The sequence below is a fragment of the Mesoplodon densirostris genome, chromosome 18, assembly GCF_025265405.1.
Source record: "Mesoplodon densirostris isolate mMesDen1 chromosome 18, mMesDen1 primary haplotype, whole genome shotgun sequence".
NCBI lineage: Eukaryota > Metazoa > Chordata > Mammalia > Artiodactyla > Ziphiidae > Mesoplodon > Mesoplodon densirostris.
In genome coordinates this window covers 19,229,717-19,245,443 of record NC_082678.1, presented here as the reverse complement: position 1 = coordinate 19,245,443, position 15,727 = coordinate 19,229,717, and the positions used below count along the sequence as shown (strand labels likewise).

Here is a 15,727-nt window from a genome sequence, read left to right as displayed (position 1 = left end):
ATGCTCAAGGGTTCTTTTCTCTCCCTCCATAGGGCAGCCAAGCCTCTGGCTCTTCTTGACATACAGAGAGTTTCCCGTAAGTACTTGTGTTTTGACCTTTCTTCTGAAGGGCCAAGGAAGTGGTTCCTTTCCCTTGTCACGATGTGTCTTCTTCCTCCCATCCACCTTCTTGTCCAGGAATTAGAACAGGGACAAGGAGAACACAGGCCCCAATTTATGCCCCCATGTGGGTTGACCGATGGCACAGTCCCTGTACCCCGTGGGCAGACAGCTGCTTCCGAGAGAACTGGTGTGTCTCTCAAAGGGCCCCTCAACTCCTGCCTTGGCTTCAACACAGCTTTGCTCTATCTTCCCAGGGCCAGTCCAGGACCAAGTCCCAGCCCTGCAGCCCCCTGCCCAGCCCTCAGGACGTCCCCAAGGCCAGTTCCTGATGAATGACAACAACAATCTCCCCACATTGGAGGACCAAGTTCTCTGCCCCATTTACCTGGAGGTGTTCTGCAACCCGGTCACTGCTGCCTGCGGGCACAACTTCTGCAGGACCTGCCTCCAGGGTTTCTGGGACCACCAGGCAGCTGTGGGAGAGATGCTGTATTGCCCCCAGTGCCGAGAGAGCTTCCCCTCCAGACCTGTTTCACCCAGGCCAAGGGCCAGGCCTTGGGGTCTTCACAGAACCTGGCCGGGCCCAGAGACATGCCCTGCGACTTCTGTGCCCCAGAGAAGCTCAAGTCAGTCAAGTTGTGCCTGCAGTGCATGGCCTCCCTGTGCGAGAAGCACCTGCGCAGCCACTTCGAGGACCAGGTGTTCCAGGGCCACCAGCTGCTGGAGCCCGTGTGGGACCTCAAGAGCCAGCTGTGCTGGAAGCACCGCAAGCTACAGAGGCTGTACTGCCGCACGGAAAGCTGCTGCGTGTGCGGGGCCTGCCTGCTGAAGGAACACAAGAACCATGACACCATGCCCCTGGAGGAGGAGTGTGCCAGCAAGGAGGTGAGGCCGGAGCTGGGGGGCTGGGGGGAGGGGGAGGGGAGGAGCCAGGGCACTCGGGAGTCCTCCGTGGAAAGTGAAAGTCTCTCAGAAGCTCTGGGCACCCCTTTCCTTGGAGGAAAGTTATGCAGCCATTACAGCGATGGTCACGATGGGGCTTCCCCGGCGGTCCAGTGGTTGACACTCCACAGTTCCTCTGCAGGGGGCACAGGTTCCACCCCTGGTCTGCGAACGAGGCTCCCACATGCGGCGCTGCGTGGCCAAAAAAAAAAAAAAAAAAGATGGTCACGAGGGTCCTGCCAGGACGTGAAAAGTGCTGGCAAGTTGAATGAATAAGGATCCAAAATTATTTGTGATGAATCCTATTTAAATTTTTTTGCACAGAAAAAGGAAAGGCTGAAAGAGAACATATCAAAATACAAACATGTCATGTTCAGTTGGGCGAATCCCTTCCTTTTTTCTTATTGATTGATTGATTGATTGATTGATTTTTTTTTTTTTTTCTTTTTGCGGTATGCGGGCCTCTCACTGTTGTGGCCTCTCCCGTTGCGGAGCACAGGCTCCGGATGCGCAGGCCCAGTGGCCATGGCTCACGGGCCCAGCCGCTCCGCGGCATATGGGATCCTCCCAGACCGGGGCACGAACCCGTATCCCCTGCATCGGCAGGCGGACTCTCAACCACTGCACCACCAGGGAGGCCCTGATTGATTGATTTTTGGGCTGCACTGCACCTTCGTTGCTGTGCACGGGCTTTCTCTAGTTGTGTCGAGCGGGAGCTACTCTTCATAGCGGTGCACGGGCTTCTCACTGTGGTGGCTTCTCTTGTTGCGGAGCACAGGCTCTAGGGCACACAGGCTTCAGTAGTTGTGGCTCGTGGGCTCTAGAGCGTAGACTCAGTGGTTGTGGCGCACGGGCTTAGCTGCTCCGCGGCAGGTGGGAATCTTCCCAGACCACGGCTCGAACCCATGTCCCCTGCGTTGGCAGGTGGATTCTTAACAACTGTGCCACCAGGGAAGCCCCCTTTTTTCTATTTTCAAATTTTGTTTACTGTATTTGTATTGCTTTTATAATGGAATACTTCTATTTTAGACATTCTATCATGTATATTCTAGAACTGTGCTATTCCAACGTAGCCACCTGTTGATGGTCCCTGGCAAGAATGGAGCTTGTGCCCGAATGTAAGCCAACTCATCACACTCTTCAGTTCAGCTGATGCTTTTTTCATAGCAAGACTTTCTCAACAAAGGAAGCAGTGCGTTGATTTACAGTCTGGCAGGAGCTTCTTCTGTTGTTGTGGGTCAGCAACGGTTCATAGACAGGCCCTTGGAATAGCACTGTCCTGTAGTAGATTGTGAAACATGACAATGCCCACCTCTGGAGTAGGTGAGACTAAAGGCTTATGTGGAACTTGGAAACATAATGCTGCTTGGGCCTGGCAGCGCTGCCCAGGGAGCCAAGTGCTCCATATCTGATGGGCCCCTCCTCGCCCCACTGCCTCTCAGGCTTCTCGAGTCACTGAACCCTTCACAGCAGCTTCTTGTGATCTGAAACCCAATGGTCATCACTGTCAGGAACAAAGAACCTGATACCTAAGAACGAGGAGAGAGTCTCTCAGGGAGTGAGAGAACAGGAGCAGAGGGGTGGCCCTCAGGGAATTCCCTGGTGGTCCAGTGGTTAAGACTCCACAATTCCATTGCAGGGGGCACGGGTTCGATCCTTGGTCGGGGAACTAAGATTTCACATGCCATGCCACGTGGCCAAAAAAAAAAAAAAAAAGAGGGGGTGGCCCTGGGCCATCTACCCTTCAGCTCTGCCCATCCTCATTCTCATTCAAACCTCTTAAGAATGTAAGAGGTGAGGACTTCCCTGGTGGCACAGTGGTTAAGGATCCACCTGCCAATGCAGGGGACATGGGATCGATCCCTCGTCTGGGAAGATCCCACATGCCGCGGAGCAGCTAAGCCCTCGAGCCACAACTACTGAAGCCTGCGTGCCTAGAGCCCATGCTCCGCAACAAGGGAAGCCACCGCAATGAGACGCCCATGCACCGCCATGAAGAGCAGCTCCTGCTCGACGCAACTAGAGAAGCCTGCGCGCAGCAACGAAGACCCAGCGCAGCCAAAAATAAATAAATTAAAAAAATTGATTCTTTAAAAAAAAAAAAAAAAGAATATAAGAGGTGCGTCTCTTCTGGGCTTGACGTGGGACTGCTTACAGAAGGGCTTCTGCTGGGGCACCTCTCTGAATCAGTGGCTCTCTCCTCTTCCACCCCACCCTCTCACCCAAGGTCAAGGTTCAGAAGGTCCAGGCCAACGTGGAGAACCAGATGCCGGTCATCACCTCTGACAGCCAACAGCACCGGGGCCAGGTGGCTTTTCTCTCGGTAAGGTTGGTCCACCCCCAGCCCCAGCCCAGACTGAGGGGACCTCTCAGGGCTTGGAGGGAATGGGGTGAGGCCAGGAGGACAGAGATGGGATGCCTGGGCAGAAGGCAACGGTGGTACCGGCTTGGGGCTCAGAGGTGCCTCTCTATACGCCCTTCCACCCCCCAGAAATTGATCCAGGCAGCTCGGGATGAGGTGAACACCTGCTTTATGGAGATCATCCATGAGATCAAACAGATGCAGATGAAGGTCTTGGATTTCATGGAGAAAGAGGAGGCGGCCGCCCTGGGGAAGCTGGGTGGCTCCATCCAGCAGAGCCACGACCGCCTTCTGAAGCTGGAGGGGGACAGCATCTGGCTTCACACCCTGCTCGCCAACCAGAGCAACTAGCAATTTCTGCAGGCAAGGCCCCACCCTACCCCCACCTCTGCCCCAAGCCCATCACAACCTCCACTAGGCCACAGTGGCTGTGCCTTTGACATCCCTAACCTAAGATGTCCAGAAAACCAGGAGGAGGGGAGAAAGATGTCCAGGTTTGAACATGGGCAGCTTTTCCACCTGCCCCATGGTTCTGGGGACCGCTAAGCCCCTGGCATAAGCAGGAGTTCCTGGAATCTGCTTGGGGCCTGGCTAACAAGTGGTATTGCCAGCCCTGCCCTGCATGCAGGAGTTCCCCAGGCTGAAGCACTTCCCGGCCTGCATGGAACCCCTGATGGGCACCAAGTGTGAGGAGAAGCAGAGCTTCCTCCAGCTGCCAGAGACCTTGGCAGAGCTCCAGACCCGGCTGGTGAACGTGGGTCTCAGCTTCATCAACCAGCTCTTCCTGGAGGGTTAGTTAGTACCTGGTTGCCTGGGACTCCTGGAGACTCACCTGCATTCTGGGTGCGGGACGGCCCTACAGCGCAGCGGTTGGGATTCCAGGCACCTGTAGAGAACCCTGCCTGTCTGTGTGCACCTTCCCCAGGTAACTCAACCTCCTAGAAGCCCATGCCTCTCTCTGGAAAGATGCTGGGCTGTGAACGTGTCCTCAGCAAAGCCCCTCAATCTTTCCCAGGCATCAAGATGAACTCCTGTGAGGTGCTGCCCCCAGCTGTGGACAGGGAAACACTTCTCAAGTGTGAGTCCTCAGTACTGGGGTCCAGCCCCAGGGGTGGGAAGGAAAGGAACAGGGCCCTTGGGTGCCTTGACTTACCGAGCCCCACCTCCATTCAGGCCAGGGCTCCAGAGAGGTGCCAGCTCTCTCCTGCCCTGACCTCGCACTCTGGACTGGAGACCTCAGAAGGACTCGGCCCGTGACTCCAAGGCCCTGATAGGAAGGGGAGAAGGCTGTCCTGTCCCACCCCCATGGGTGGGCAAGGCCTCACCTACTACCCAGAGGCCAGCTCTGCACCACCACCACCACCCCGTGGCCCTGATATGGCACAACCTTTGCCCTCAGCTGGGTGCCTGCCGACCTCCCCTGGACTTTAGCCAAGCCAGCTTGGATGACCCAGCCCATTTCTTCCTCAGCCAATTTCCCTTTTCATTTAATGTCCCTGCAGCCCCTCTCCCAGGCTGGGCTAGGGGCCACGTGATTCTCTAAGAAATCATCGGTGATTTCTCTGAGATCTCCAGGGTCAAGGTTGCATTGCCTTCGATGAACCTCCTTCAGGAGCTCTTGACTCTCCCGCAGTCCCACTCAATCTTGTGTCCTGAACAAACAAAAAGGAGATTATGTTAGGGTTTTGGCAGAGGCGGGCAGATAGGAGGACTCTTGGTTCTCAGCTTCTCTAGGAAGGCAGACCTTTGGACAGCACCCAACTCATCATTCCTCCCGACTATGTCCGCACCCTCAGGGGGCCACAGTTGGAGACTTAGAGGGGGGTATAGAGGGGCCACTTCTGGGAGCTGGGAGTGGAAGCATTTGGTGACTTCTGTGCAAAAGCCATGCGGCTTCGGCCCGTCCTGCTCCGGGCCTCCAGCGCTCTGTGCCCGGGGCCAATGACCCTGGCCTCCTTTCCCATCCCCCTTGCCCCAGGTTATTGCAACCTGAACTTTGACCCCGCCACGGCCAGTGAGGAGCTGCTCCTGTTCAAGGAGACCCACTCGGTGCTAAACTTGGGCATCCTACTGGGGCCCTTCGCCGCGGGCGGCCCCTTCCCGGGCGGCTTCAAGCAGTGGCCGCAGGTGCTGTGCTCGCGCGGCCTGGCAGAGGGCCGCCACTACTGGGAGGCCGAGGTGTCCAACTCGTGGGTGTGCCTGGGCGTCACCTACCGCCGCATCCCCCTGCTCAGCGGCCGCCCGCGCCGCAACATCATCTACCTGCTGGGCCGCAACCCCTACTCGTGGTGCCTGGAGTGGGACTCACTCAAGTTCTCCGTGTGTCACAACAGCACGCAGACGGTGCTGCACAGCGGCTACCACCGCACGTTCGGCGTGGCGCTCAGCGCCGGCTGCCTCTCCTCCTACGGCGTGGCGAGAGGCGTGAGCCTCATCCACCGCTTCCTGGCCTCCTTCCTGGAGCCGCTCTACCCCGCGGTCACGGTCAGCAGCGGCGCCTCGGTCACGCTCAAGCAGCGCCCGGAGGCGTAGGCGGCGGCCAATAAAGCTGGACTCGAGCGCTGGCTGGCCCGCTGGGAGGGGCGCGCCGGGGAGGGTGGCCGGCCCGCGGGGACCCCTGGCCCGTGGTTGAGGGGTGGGCGGGGAACATGCCTCCCGACCCGCTGCCTGGACTTGACCTGCGGCGCCTGCCCAGTGGTCCCGGAAGGTCCTGGGAATCCCAGAAAACAGGCCGACCCCTCTGGCCTCACCGTCACGGGAGAAGGGCTCTGAACCAGAATGGAGAGCCCCCGGGACTGGGGACAGCCCTGTGGCCTCCGGGGCGGCGGGGAGTTTTCCTGGCCAGGATGCATGGTCTCCCACGCCCTTGAGTTCCCAAACCCCATCAGAGGTTCTCCAGGTTGGTCCTGGCTACTCAGCACCAGGGCCTTGTTGCCCGAGAATGGGCGGGGCTCGGACCAGGTGGCTTCTCGCCGGCTCCTCCCCCGCAGCGGGCCAGACTGAGAGTTGGCACCTGACCCACCAGGGTAGAGGTGTTCTGTCTGTGTTACTGGCTTAATTGGAGGCTGGGAAGTTAAGCCAAGGAATCCATGACTATCCCAGACCCCATCCCACCCCACCCCTGAAAAAAAACGCTGAGGGACTAGGTCCAGGCGGGGCTGGGGCCCCTGACCCTGCTGCCCAGCAGACTTTCTCACACAGCAGGTGTTTTACAGCATGGAGAGGATGTGGAACTGAGGCTCTCCGGGTGGGAAAACCTTAACCACCCTGCACCCTCCCCAGTGTTCCTGAAAGCTCTTTTCCCCGCCCCCATCCCTAAGCAGAGGGCACTCAGCTGCCGTGGGTAGCACTGCCCGAAAGCAAAGGGGCTTCGTCCACATCCAGGCCTCTGACATCTGACCTGCCCAGCAGGGTGTGTAGAAATCAGCAGGAGAGGCTGGGCCTGGGCTGGGCCCCTGCCCTGCGATCCTGGCAGGAGTGTGACTGGGGACCCGGCCCCTCTGGGGAAGTAGCCTGGGCATTTCCAGCCTCAACCAGTCACTTGTTCCTGTGGCTTCTCATGTGAGGGCCTCGGTAAGGTTAATGATTGGCTCTGAAGAGGAAATGATACAAGTCACGGGGGAGAAAATCCCTGGGGCCACGTCATCCAGAACCAGGATGTGCCTGAATTCCATCCCCGCCTGGCCTGTTCTCAGAGAAATTAGTGACCCTAGTTTCTCACTGGAGGGGGTGCCGTCATTGTGGAGCCTGGCAGGGCGGCTGTGCAGCAGGTGTTGGGTGCGCTCTGACGGCCTCGCAGGGTGGGGTGCCCTTTGGCTGCCTTGAGCCTGGGCTGCGGCTCATGTTGACCTTCCTCCCTGGAGGCTCCGCTCAGCACCAGTCCAATCACTTTCATCCTCACAGGCTGCTACTGGTGTGTATGTGTAGGAATGAAATCTAAACTTTTTCCCGTTCAACAGAAAGCTTGCACGCCAAAATGCTCAAATCTTGCCTCCCCACCCCCAAAACTTATTCCTCCTGGGCAAGAGGCTGCACGCTCTTCCTAATCTATGGGCTGAGGTCAAGAAATGCTGAGGGGACTTCCCTGGTGGCACAGTGGACGAGACTCCTTTCTCCCCATGCAGGGGGCCTGGGTTCGATCCGTGGTCAGGGAACTAGATCCCATGTGCAAGCTGCAACTAAGATTTCACATGCCACAACTACGGAGCTGGCAAGCTGCAACTAAGGAGCCCACCTGCCACAACTTAAGATCTGGTGCAACCAAATAAATATTAAAAAAAAAAAAAAAGAAATGCTAAGAAGGTAACTGTGTAGCTGCGTGGATCTGAGTCCTTCCCCATCAGGGAGCTGATGAGGGGGGCTACCCTCGCCAGTTCCTCCTGGTTCTGAGGGACACTTCACGTGGTGCATGATGCTGGAACGGTGATGCCCTCAGGCACATATCAGAAGCATGTCATTTGCTTTCTTAAACAGTTCCTGATTTGAAGTTCCTAGGCCCCTAGGGATCCACAATGGTAGTTCTGGGGGTCGTCAGATACTTGCCAATATTTCAAAAAGCCAAATGGCAAGTAGGCCTGCATGTCAGTGAGGCTGGCCAGCAAACCAGAATGTCAGGGTTCCTGGCTCAGCATTTGCCTCCGGGGGAAAATATCAAAGCGCGAGCTTTGGGATGCAGGATCAGCCAGTGCTGATAATCCACATTGGTGAATCCTGGCCTTGCCCTTTCCCCCACTGTGGAGAGAGCAGGGAGGGGATTGTCCCTGGAATGCCACCCACACACTTCTCATGACTTCCTGCTCCTGCCTTAGCACTCAACTAATATGTTTTTTCAGGGACTTCCCTGGTGGCGCAGTGGTTAAGAACCCGCCTGCCAATGCAGGGGACATGGGTTCGAGCCCTGGTCCAGGAAGATCCCACATGCCGCGGAGCAACTAAGTCCGTGCGCCACAACTACTGAGCCTGCTCTCTAGAGCCCGCGAGCCACAACTACTAAGCCCATGTGCTGCAACTACTAAGGCCCACGCGCCTTGAGCCTGAGCTCGGCAAAAAGAGAAGCCACCGCAATGAGAAGCCCGCACACTGCAACGAAGAGTAGCCCCGTTCGCCGCAACTAGAGAAAGCCCGCGTGCAGCAATGAAGACCCAATGAAGCCCCCCCCCAAAAAATTTTTTTTCTTTTAATGTGAATCCAGACAGGCTGTAAACTAATCTCTCCCCAAGGATTATTTCACTTAAAAAATTCCCATGTTATTCCTTACAAGAAGACTGTGTTCCTGTATTACTTGGATAATTTTTAAATTAACCTTTTTGCATATTCTATAAAAGTAATTTTGCTTTTTTTTAAAGAATAATCTGTATTTTTAAAAAATATTTATATTTGGCCATGTCGGGTCTTAGTTGTGGCCCGCAGAATCTTTCGTTGCTTCTCTCTAGTTGTGGCATGCAAGCTTAGTTGCCCCACCGCATGTGGGATCTTAGTTCCCCAACCACGGATCGAACCTCTGTCCCCTGCATTAGAAGGCAGATTCTTAACCACTGGACCACCAAGGGAATTCCGAAAGTAACTTTGCTTTTATTTAACAAACACATAGTGCCTACTATGTGCCAGGCCCTGTTCATGGCAAATGAAATGTTCATGGCAAATATGAACTCATTTAATCCTAACAACCCTATAAATAGGTATTAATTCTCCCCACTGTATGCAGGAGGAAACTGAGGATGAGAGGCTAAGTGGCTTGTCCAAGGTCTTGAAGGTACCTAAATTGGAGAGCCAGGATTTGAACCCAGACAGTCTGCTTTTTCAATCACTATGCTATACCACCTCTTCTATGACAGTCATTATAGAAAATGTACACAATATAGAAACACAAAAGAAAATAAAATATTCCTATCATGATCCTACTGAGGCAGGAGATAGATGGGCCCCAAGCTAGACATTTATAACTGGCCTCCTATTCACACTTCTTGAGGTGAGAAGAAGATGGGCTCCAGGCCAGACATTCATTACCAACCCCCTGTTTACATTTCCTGAGGCAAGAGACATACGGGCTCCAGGACTACATATTTATTTACCAGACTCCTGTCTATATTTCAAGATCTGCACTTCGATATAAGAAACAACAGGTATAGGGTAGATAACTGGACATTGGACGATTTTATGGCAGGGACAGAGAGGGGCTAAACCCTGTTAAAAGATCACGAGGTCATATATTTCCCATCTTTGGGGCAAGGGAAACATTGCACATGTGCAGAAAGGCTCCTTGGGGGTCAAAGAGGAGGGAGCACCACTCCATAATATGTGGTACTAAGGCCGTCCCATAGGCCCCTGGGCTGTAATCCATCTTGGCAAAAGAGTTGCGCACGCATGTTGGGGAGGGTCCTAGGGCAGGGCAGGTGTGGTGGCTGGGATTCCTGGTTTTCATCCAGGCTACCCAGGTTCAATTCCTGGGCAGGGAATTAAGATCTCGCTTCATGCCACCATTCACCGCTGCCTCTCCGAGATCACTACTGCCTTCCCCCAGAGATAACCGCTCCTGGAGAATCTCCTCCCAGTCTTTTTTTTTGGCCACGCTGCACGGCTTGTGGGATCTGAGTTCCCAGACCAGGAATCAAACCTGTGCACCCAGCAGTGCAAGTCCTAACCACTGGACCACCAGGAAATTCCACCTTGCAGTCTTCTTCTCTTATACAGATGTAGATGTTGAAGATGTAGATAGCTAAAAGATAGTTACAGCTCGTATCGTGCATTTTCCAAAGTTACTTTCAAAATACAAACATGGCTTGTTCACTCACTGGCTGCATAATATTACATCCTACACATCTGTCCTATATCTTTGTTTTGTCTTTAACACCTTCCCTGATTCCCTCTAGAGGTGGGTGGCAAGTGGCAACCCAGCCAAAGCCACAGATGTTGCTTCCTGGATGTCACCGCAAGTTTGACTCAGGAGGGGAAGGGTTAAAGTATGGAGCTGAAGGAGGCTGGCAGCATCAATTGTTTCCATCGTCTCACCATCCCATCCCACAGGTGAGGACAGAGCGGGAAGCAGGATCAGATGGCAGGAGCCTTGGGAAGGAGCCTTAACCCTTCCCTCCCCCAAGAGAGGGTGTGCTCAGGCTGGAGGTGGAAGGGGGAGGATGTTTGTGGGAGCCTCTGGCAGAGGCCCTGCCTGGCATGCAGTGGGTACCTGATGCTGTCGGGAGCATCTCACCCAAGAGGGCTTATGCTCAACTCCTCCCTCTTCCCGCGAGGAAGGCACCTGGTGGTAACCTGGACCAGGTCCCACCCGCTCAGGAGAGGTGGACCGTCTCCAGCCTTCCCTGCTAGCCCAGGCCCACCCAACCCCACCCCCGCTCCTTGCCAAACTTCAGTCTTCACTAGTTTTCGTGGGCTTCATCGCCAGCCCCCACTCCATTCTACTCTCCAAAGCGCTTGCCTCCTGGCCTTTGCACCTGCCATCGCCCCTGCTGGGAGCCCTCTTCCACCCTCATCCCCTTCCTTACTCCTCCTCATTACTTATTACTTTCTCCTCCTTAGTCCTTAAGTCTCAGCTAAGACGTGCTGCGTCACAGAAAGCCACTCTTGAACCCTCCTCTCCCTAAGCCAGGTGGGCTTCCCCCTCTCCTGCCATCACCTTCTGCATGCATCCCTCCTCGCACCCACCTTGTTTCATGTGGGAATTCTCCATCAGACCAGCGCCAGGCCGGGTATTTCATCTCTGTCTCCATTGCTTAACCCCTGGAGGGTCGGAGGCCAGTCAGATCCTCTACTGGGTCAGGCCAGGCTGGGTGCAAGTGGCCCAGGCATGGCTGCTCACCTGCTTCTCCCTTTGCCATCCGTTTGCTCCCTCCTGAAGCCAGTTCCGCGCACCCACTGCATCCAGATAGATGCAAAGGACCTGCCTATTCCTCCCAGGTTTCCATCTCGATCTCCCCTCTAGCCTGAAGGTTCTTCTTTATATATATATATATATATATATATATTTATTTATTTATTTATTTATTTTTGGCTGCGTTGGGTCTGCATTGCTGCGCACGGGCTTTCTCTAGTTGCGGTGAGCGGGGGGCACTCTTTGTTGTGGTGCGTGGGCTTCTCATTGTGGTGGCTTCTCTTGTGCAAGCTTCAGCAATTGTGGCACGCCGGCTCAGTAGTTGTGGCTCACGGGCTTAGTTGCTGTGCGGCATGGCATGTGGGATCTTCCCAGACCAGGGCTTGAACCCATGTCCCGTGCATTGGCAGGTGGATTCTTAACCACTGCGCCACCAGGGAAGTCCTGCCTGAAGGTTCTTTGAGGCTGAGGACCCTCCAGCAGGTGTGTGAGGGGAGAGACACAGACCTCTCCAGCCTCTGTGTCCTGATCTATAGAAAGGAATGGATTGGGACTTCCCTGGTGGTCCAGTGGTTAAGGCTCTGCGCTTCCGATGCAAGGGGCATAGGTTTGATCCCTGGTCAGTGAACTAAGATCCCACATGCTGTGCAGTAAGGCCAAATGAATGAATGAATAAATAAATAAAATAACATTTTTTAAAAAAGCATGGATCGAGATATCACCCATATTTGCTGAAGATTATATGGTTCCCAGGGCTTCTCAAACTAGGTGGTTAGGGAACAGGGGCGTTTCAGGTAGAGCCAGGACTAGGGTGAAGCAAGTGAGACCCTCACCAAGGGCACAACATTTAAGAGCAGGTGCCAAAAAACTCAGAAATCAAAGTAAATGATATTTGAAGGCAATATATGACAAAATCAAAATTAATGCAAAAATCCATGATAGAATATCAAAATTGTAAATAAAGACCCATCTTTTGGGAATTCCCTGGTTGTCTAGTGGTTAGGACTCCGCTCTTCCACTGCCAGGGGCGTGGTTCAGTCCCTGGTCAGGGCACTAAGATCCCACAAGCCGCACAGTGTGGCCAAAAAGAAGAAGAAAAAAAAGACCCATCTTTTATGACCTGACCCATTGCTTGTACTACCTGTTCCGTACCCCTCGCACTAATCCCAGCCCTGATTCCAACAAAATTTTACTCATGAAACCAAGTGACCACTCCATTGGCCATACTTTATTGGTCTGATTTTCTTAAAATGTTACCTTTACATTATTATTAGGTTATCATTTATCTTGATTACTGAGTTTTGCTGGTGTCCCAGTAAATTTTGAGCTCCAGGCAGGTGCTTCACTCATCTCACCCCAGACAGGGTGACACATGTCTGGAATTTCATAGCTGGACCAGGGCGAGGTGTCAGGGATGCCAACTGTCCTGCAAGCTCAGAACAGTCATGCAGCCAACGCCTGTTATGCCCCGTTGTTAGTAATGTGTATGTACAACCGATGCTTCAAATGATACGTTAAATAATGTTTGCTTAGCCGCTCAGCCTTGCCAATATCGCAATCGAAGTGTCAGAAGCCCAAGCGCACCCATTAGAAGGGTTTTGGTTCCCTGCCAAGTGTTTCTGAAAGCTGAATCTTCTTCATTTACAGCTACAGATGCTTCCTGCCTGGAGAGTATGAGCCTTGGTGCCTTTTGTGTTTTACATGCAATTGGAGGTGACGCCAACGGTTAGGTTTCTGCCCAGTTTGTTCCAGTGCAGGCACAGGGCTCCTGGGAGGAGAGGGGCGGAGGGGGTGGTGGAAGCGAGATAGACCCTGTCTCTGCCCCGGCACAGCTTGGCGGGTAGAGGGGACAGACCCTAAGTTCAGTCATGGTGGTGAGTGTATCTAGCCACAAACTGAGATTAAGGCTCCTCGGGGGAAGAGATGACCAAGGAGCCATCCCACACCAGGTGTCCCTAAAGAAAAGAAGTTGACCTGAGATGGGGAGGGTGTGCCAGGTGGAAGGGGGGTAGTGGCTGGTGGAGGGTGGAGCCCGGTTTTATTGCCACATCATTACTGAGCTTGCACCATGACAGTCCTCAGCAAACACGATGTGCTGGTTAAGCATCTGGACTCCAAAGCTAGATGTCCCGGGTTCAAATCCTGGCTCTGCCACTTACAGCTGTGTGACCCTGAACAAGTTACTTAACCTCCCTGTGCCTTAGATCCATCATCTGAAAAAAAGCAAAATAACAATAGTACCCACCTCTGTATTTTAGGAAGCAAAGAGAATCCCAGCATGACAGGAGCTTAGGGAGAGAGGCTGAGAATGGCCGAAAATGAATCTGAGGAGATGGGTGGAGCCAGATGGCGCACGGTCTTGTAAACAGCCTCTTTGGACTTTAGGGTTTATCCAGGATCAGTGGGAAGAAACTGCGGGGTTTCAGCAGGAGATAGCTGAGCGGATCTGGACAGAGTGCTGGCCTGGAGGAGGGAGGGGAGCATCAGTTAGAGCAGGAAGAGTGGTCAGGAAGCTGATGCAGCCGCTCAGGGAGAGATAGAGACAGCCCACTCTGGACTGGGCGGGGTGGACGGAGATGCTGCAGGTATGAATGGCCAGGAGGCAGCATTTGATTAAGTGTGTGTGTTGGCAGGGGTGGGGGGTGAGGGGTTGGAGGGGGCGGGCCAAGGGGAGGGAAAGGGCCCCAGCGGCCCCAGTCTTCTATGTGGAAGGCAGCACTGTTCTCAAGGACGGCGGAATCCCAGAGACAGCAGGTTTACAGGCAGCATGTTGAGTTCACTTTGTAAAATGATGCAATATTTGATATGTACAGAATAATTGATGTCCAATATACATAAGCAATGGAGTGAAATAATAAACACCCAACTTGAAAAAAAAAAAACAATAGTACCCACCTCAAAGAGGATTTAGCGAGTCAGTCTACATACCTGGCTATTTTTACTCATTCAGCAGATATTCAATGAGCTGAGGTGAGGGGTGGTAGAAAAAGAGGGAAGAATATTCTTCCCATAGGTCAGACAGTGGGGACAAAAGGGATGAGCTGAGACAGACTCAGTCCCTGGCCTCACGGAGCCTATGATCTAGTGTTGGCAAGAGAGAGATTAATCACAGAATTGTTTAAATCCAGAGTCGGTACACTACGGCCCATCGCCTGTTTCTGTACAGCTTGTAAGCTAATAAAGGTTGTTACATTTTTTTTAATGGGGAAAAAATCAAAAGAAGAATTAGATTTGGTGACACCTGAAAATTAAATTACATTCAGGGAATTCCCTGGCGGTCCAGTGGTTAAGACTCAGCGCTTTCACTTCTGGGGCCCGGGTTTGATCCCTGGTTGGGGAACTAAGATCCTGCAAGCCAGGCAGCACGGCCAAATTAAAAAAAAAAAAAAGATAGATAGGTAGGTGACATTCAAATTTCAGTGTCCATAAATAAAGCTTTATTGGAACACAGCCATGCTCATTTGTTTTCATATTGTCTGTGGCTGCTTCTGCCCACGATGGCAAAGTTGAGTAGTTTCGACAGAGGCTCTCTGGCTTGCAAAGCCTAAAATATTTACCTGTTGGCCTTGAAAAAGTGTGTAACTCCTGATTTAAATCAATATAGACACACCGTGGTGGACAGGGCCAAGCGGAGCAGTAGACCTGTTAGGGGAAGGAATAACCAGTAGCACCAGCCCCAGCAGGGAAACCAGGGAGGGCATCCCGAAGGAAGTGACGCTTGAGCTTCTATCTGAGCCTCTATCTGAGGACCCAGGCACAGAGGGTCAGGGTGGGGCTCCAAGCAGGGGGGAGCAGCAGAGGCAAAGACCCCTCAGCTGGGGGAACATGACAAGCAGAGAAAGCTCAGGTGGCTGGAGGACATCAAGTGAGGGAGAGCTACTTGGGGCTGGAAGGGTGGGCAAGGGCCAGGCTTTGAGGGCCCTGTGGCCACACCAGGGGCAGCGGAGGCCAGCGTTGATGGCAAGTTCTGGCTGATGTCGGGCTTTAGGGTTGTTGAGGCACACACGTGAAGGTGCCAGCTTGGATATATGGGCTGGACATAGAACATGTGGAGTGATCAGTATAAAGGTGGTGGTTGGAGCTACAGATGGGGAGTGAGAAGAGGAGACGGTGAAGGTCAGAGCCTGTGGGACTCGGCCATTTAAAGGTCAAGAGCAAACAGCACGAGTGGCCAGAAACATGGGAGGAAACCCAGGAGAGAGAATGATGTTCTGCAAGCCAAGGAAAGAGCAAATTTCCAGGAGGGAGGGATCACTGTGGTCCGATGCTTCAGGCAGATCAAGACTAAACATGCTCATTGGATGTGTAACATGGGAATGACCAGAGGGGCAGAAGTTTTCCTTAGAGGGCGGAGGGGGAGGGGAGGTGTGGACCCAGTGAGAGGAGATGCCGCTCCCACCAAGTCAGGTGGAGGGGCGGGGGCGGGAACCCAAGGGGGATATGAGGGGAGGGAGGGTAGATTTTTGTTCTTGTTTCATTTTAGGAGAGACTCGAGC

At 53.6% G+C, this 15,727-nt stretch overlaps 1 protein-coding gene across 1 annotated transcript; it reads left to right on the top strand.

The window, feature by feature from the left end:
• LOC132479123 (E3 ubiquitin/ISG15 ligase TRIM25-like) lies at positions 1–5,938 on the top strand. The gene is given in 8 exon segments (XM_060082712.1): positions 1–76; positions 357–626; positions 629–987; positions 3,272–3,367; positions 3,536–3,769; positions 4,035–4,197; positions 4,422–4,484; positions 5,385–5,938. Coding segments are annotated over 8 exon segments (1,815 nt in total).
• Positions 5,939–15,727: the final 9,789 nt, after the last annotated feature.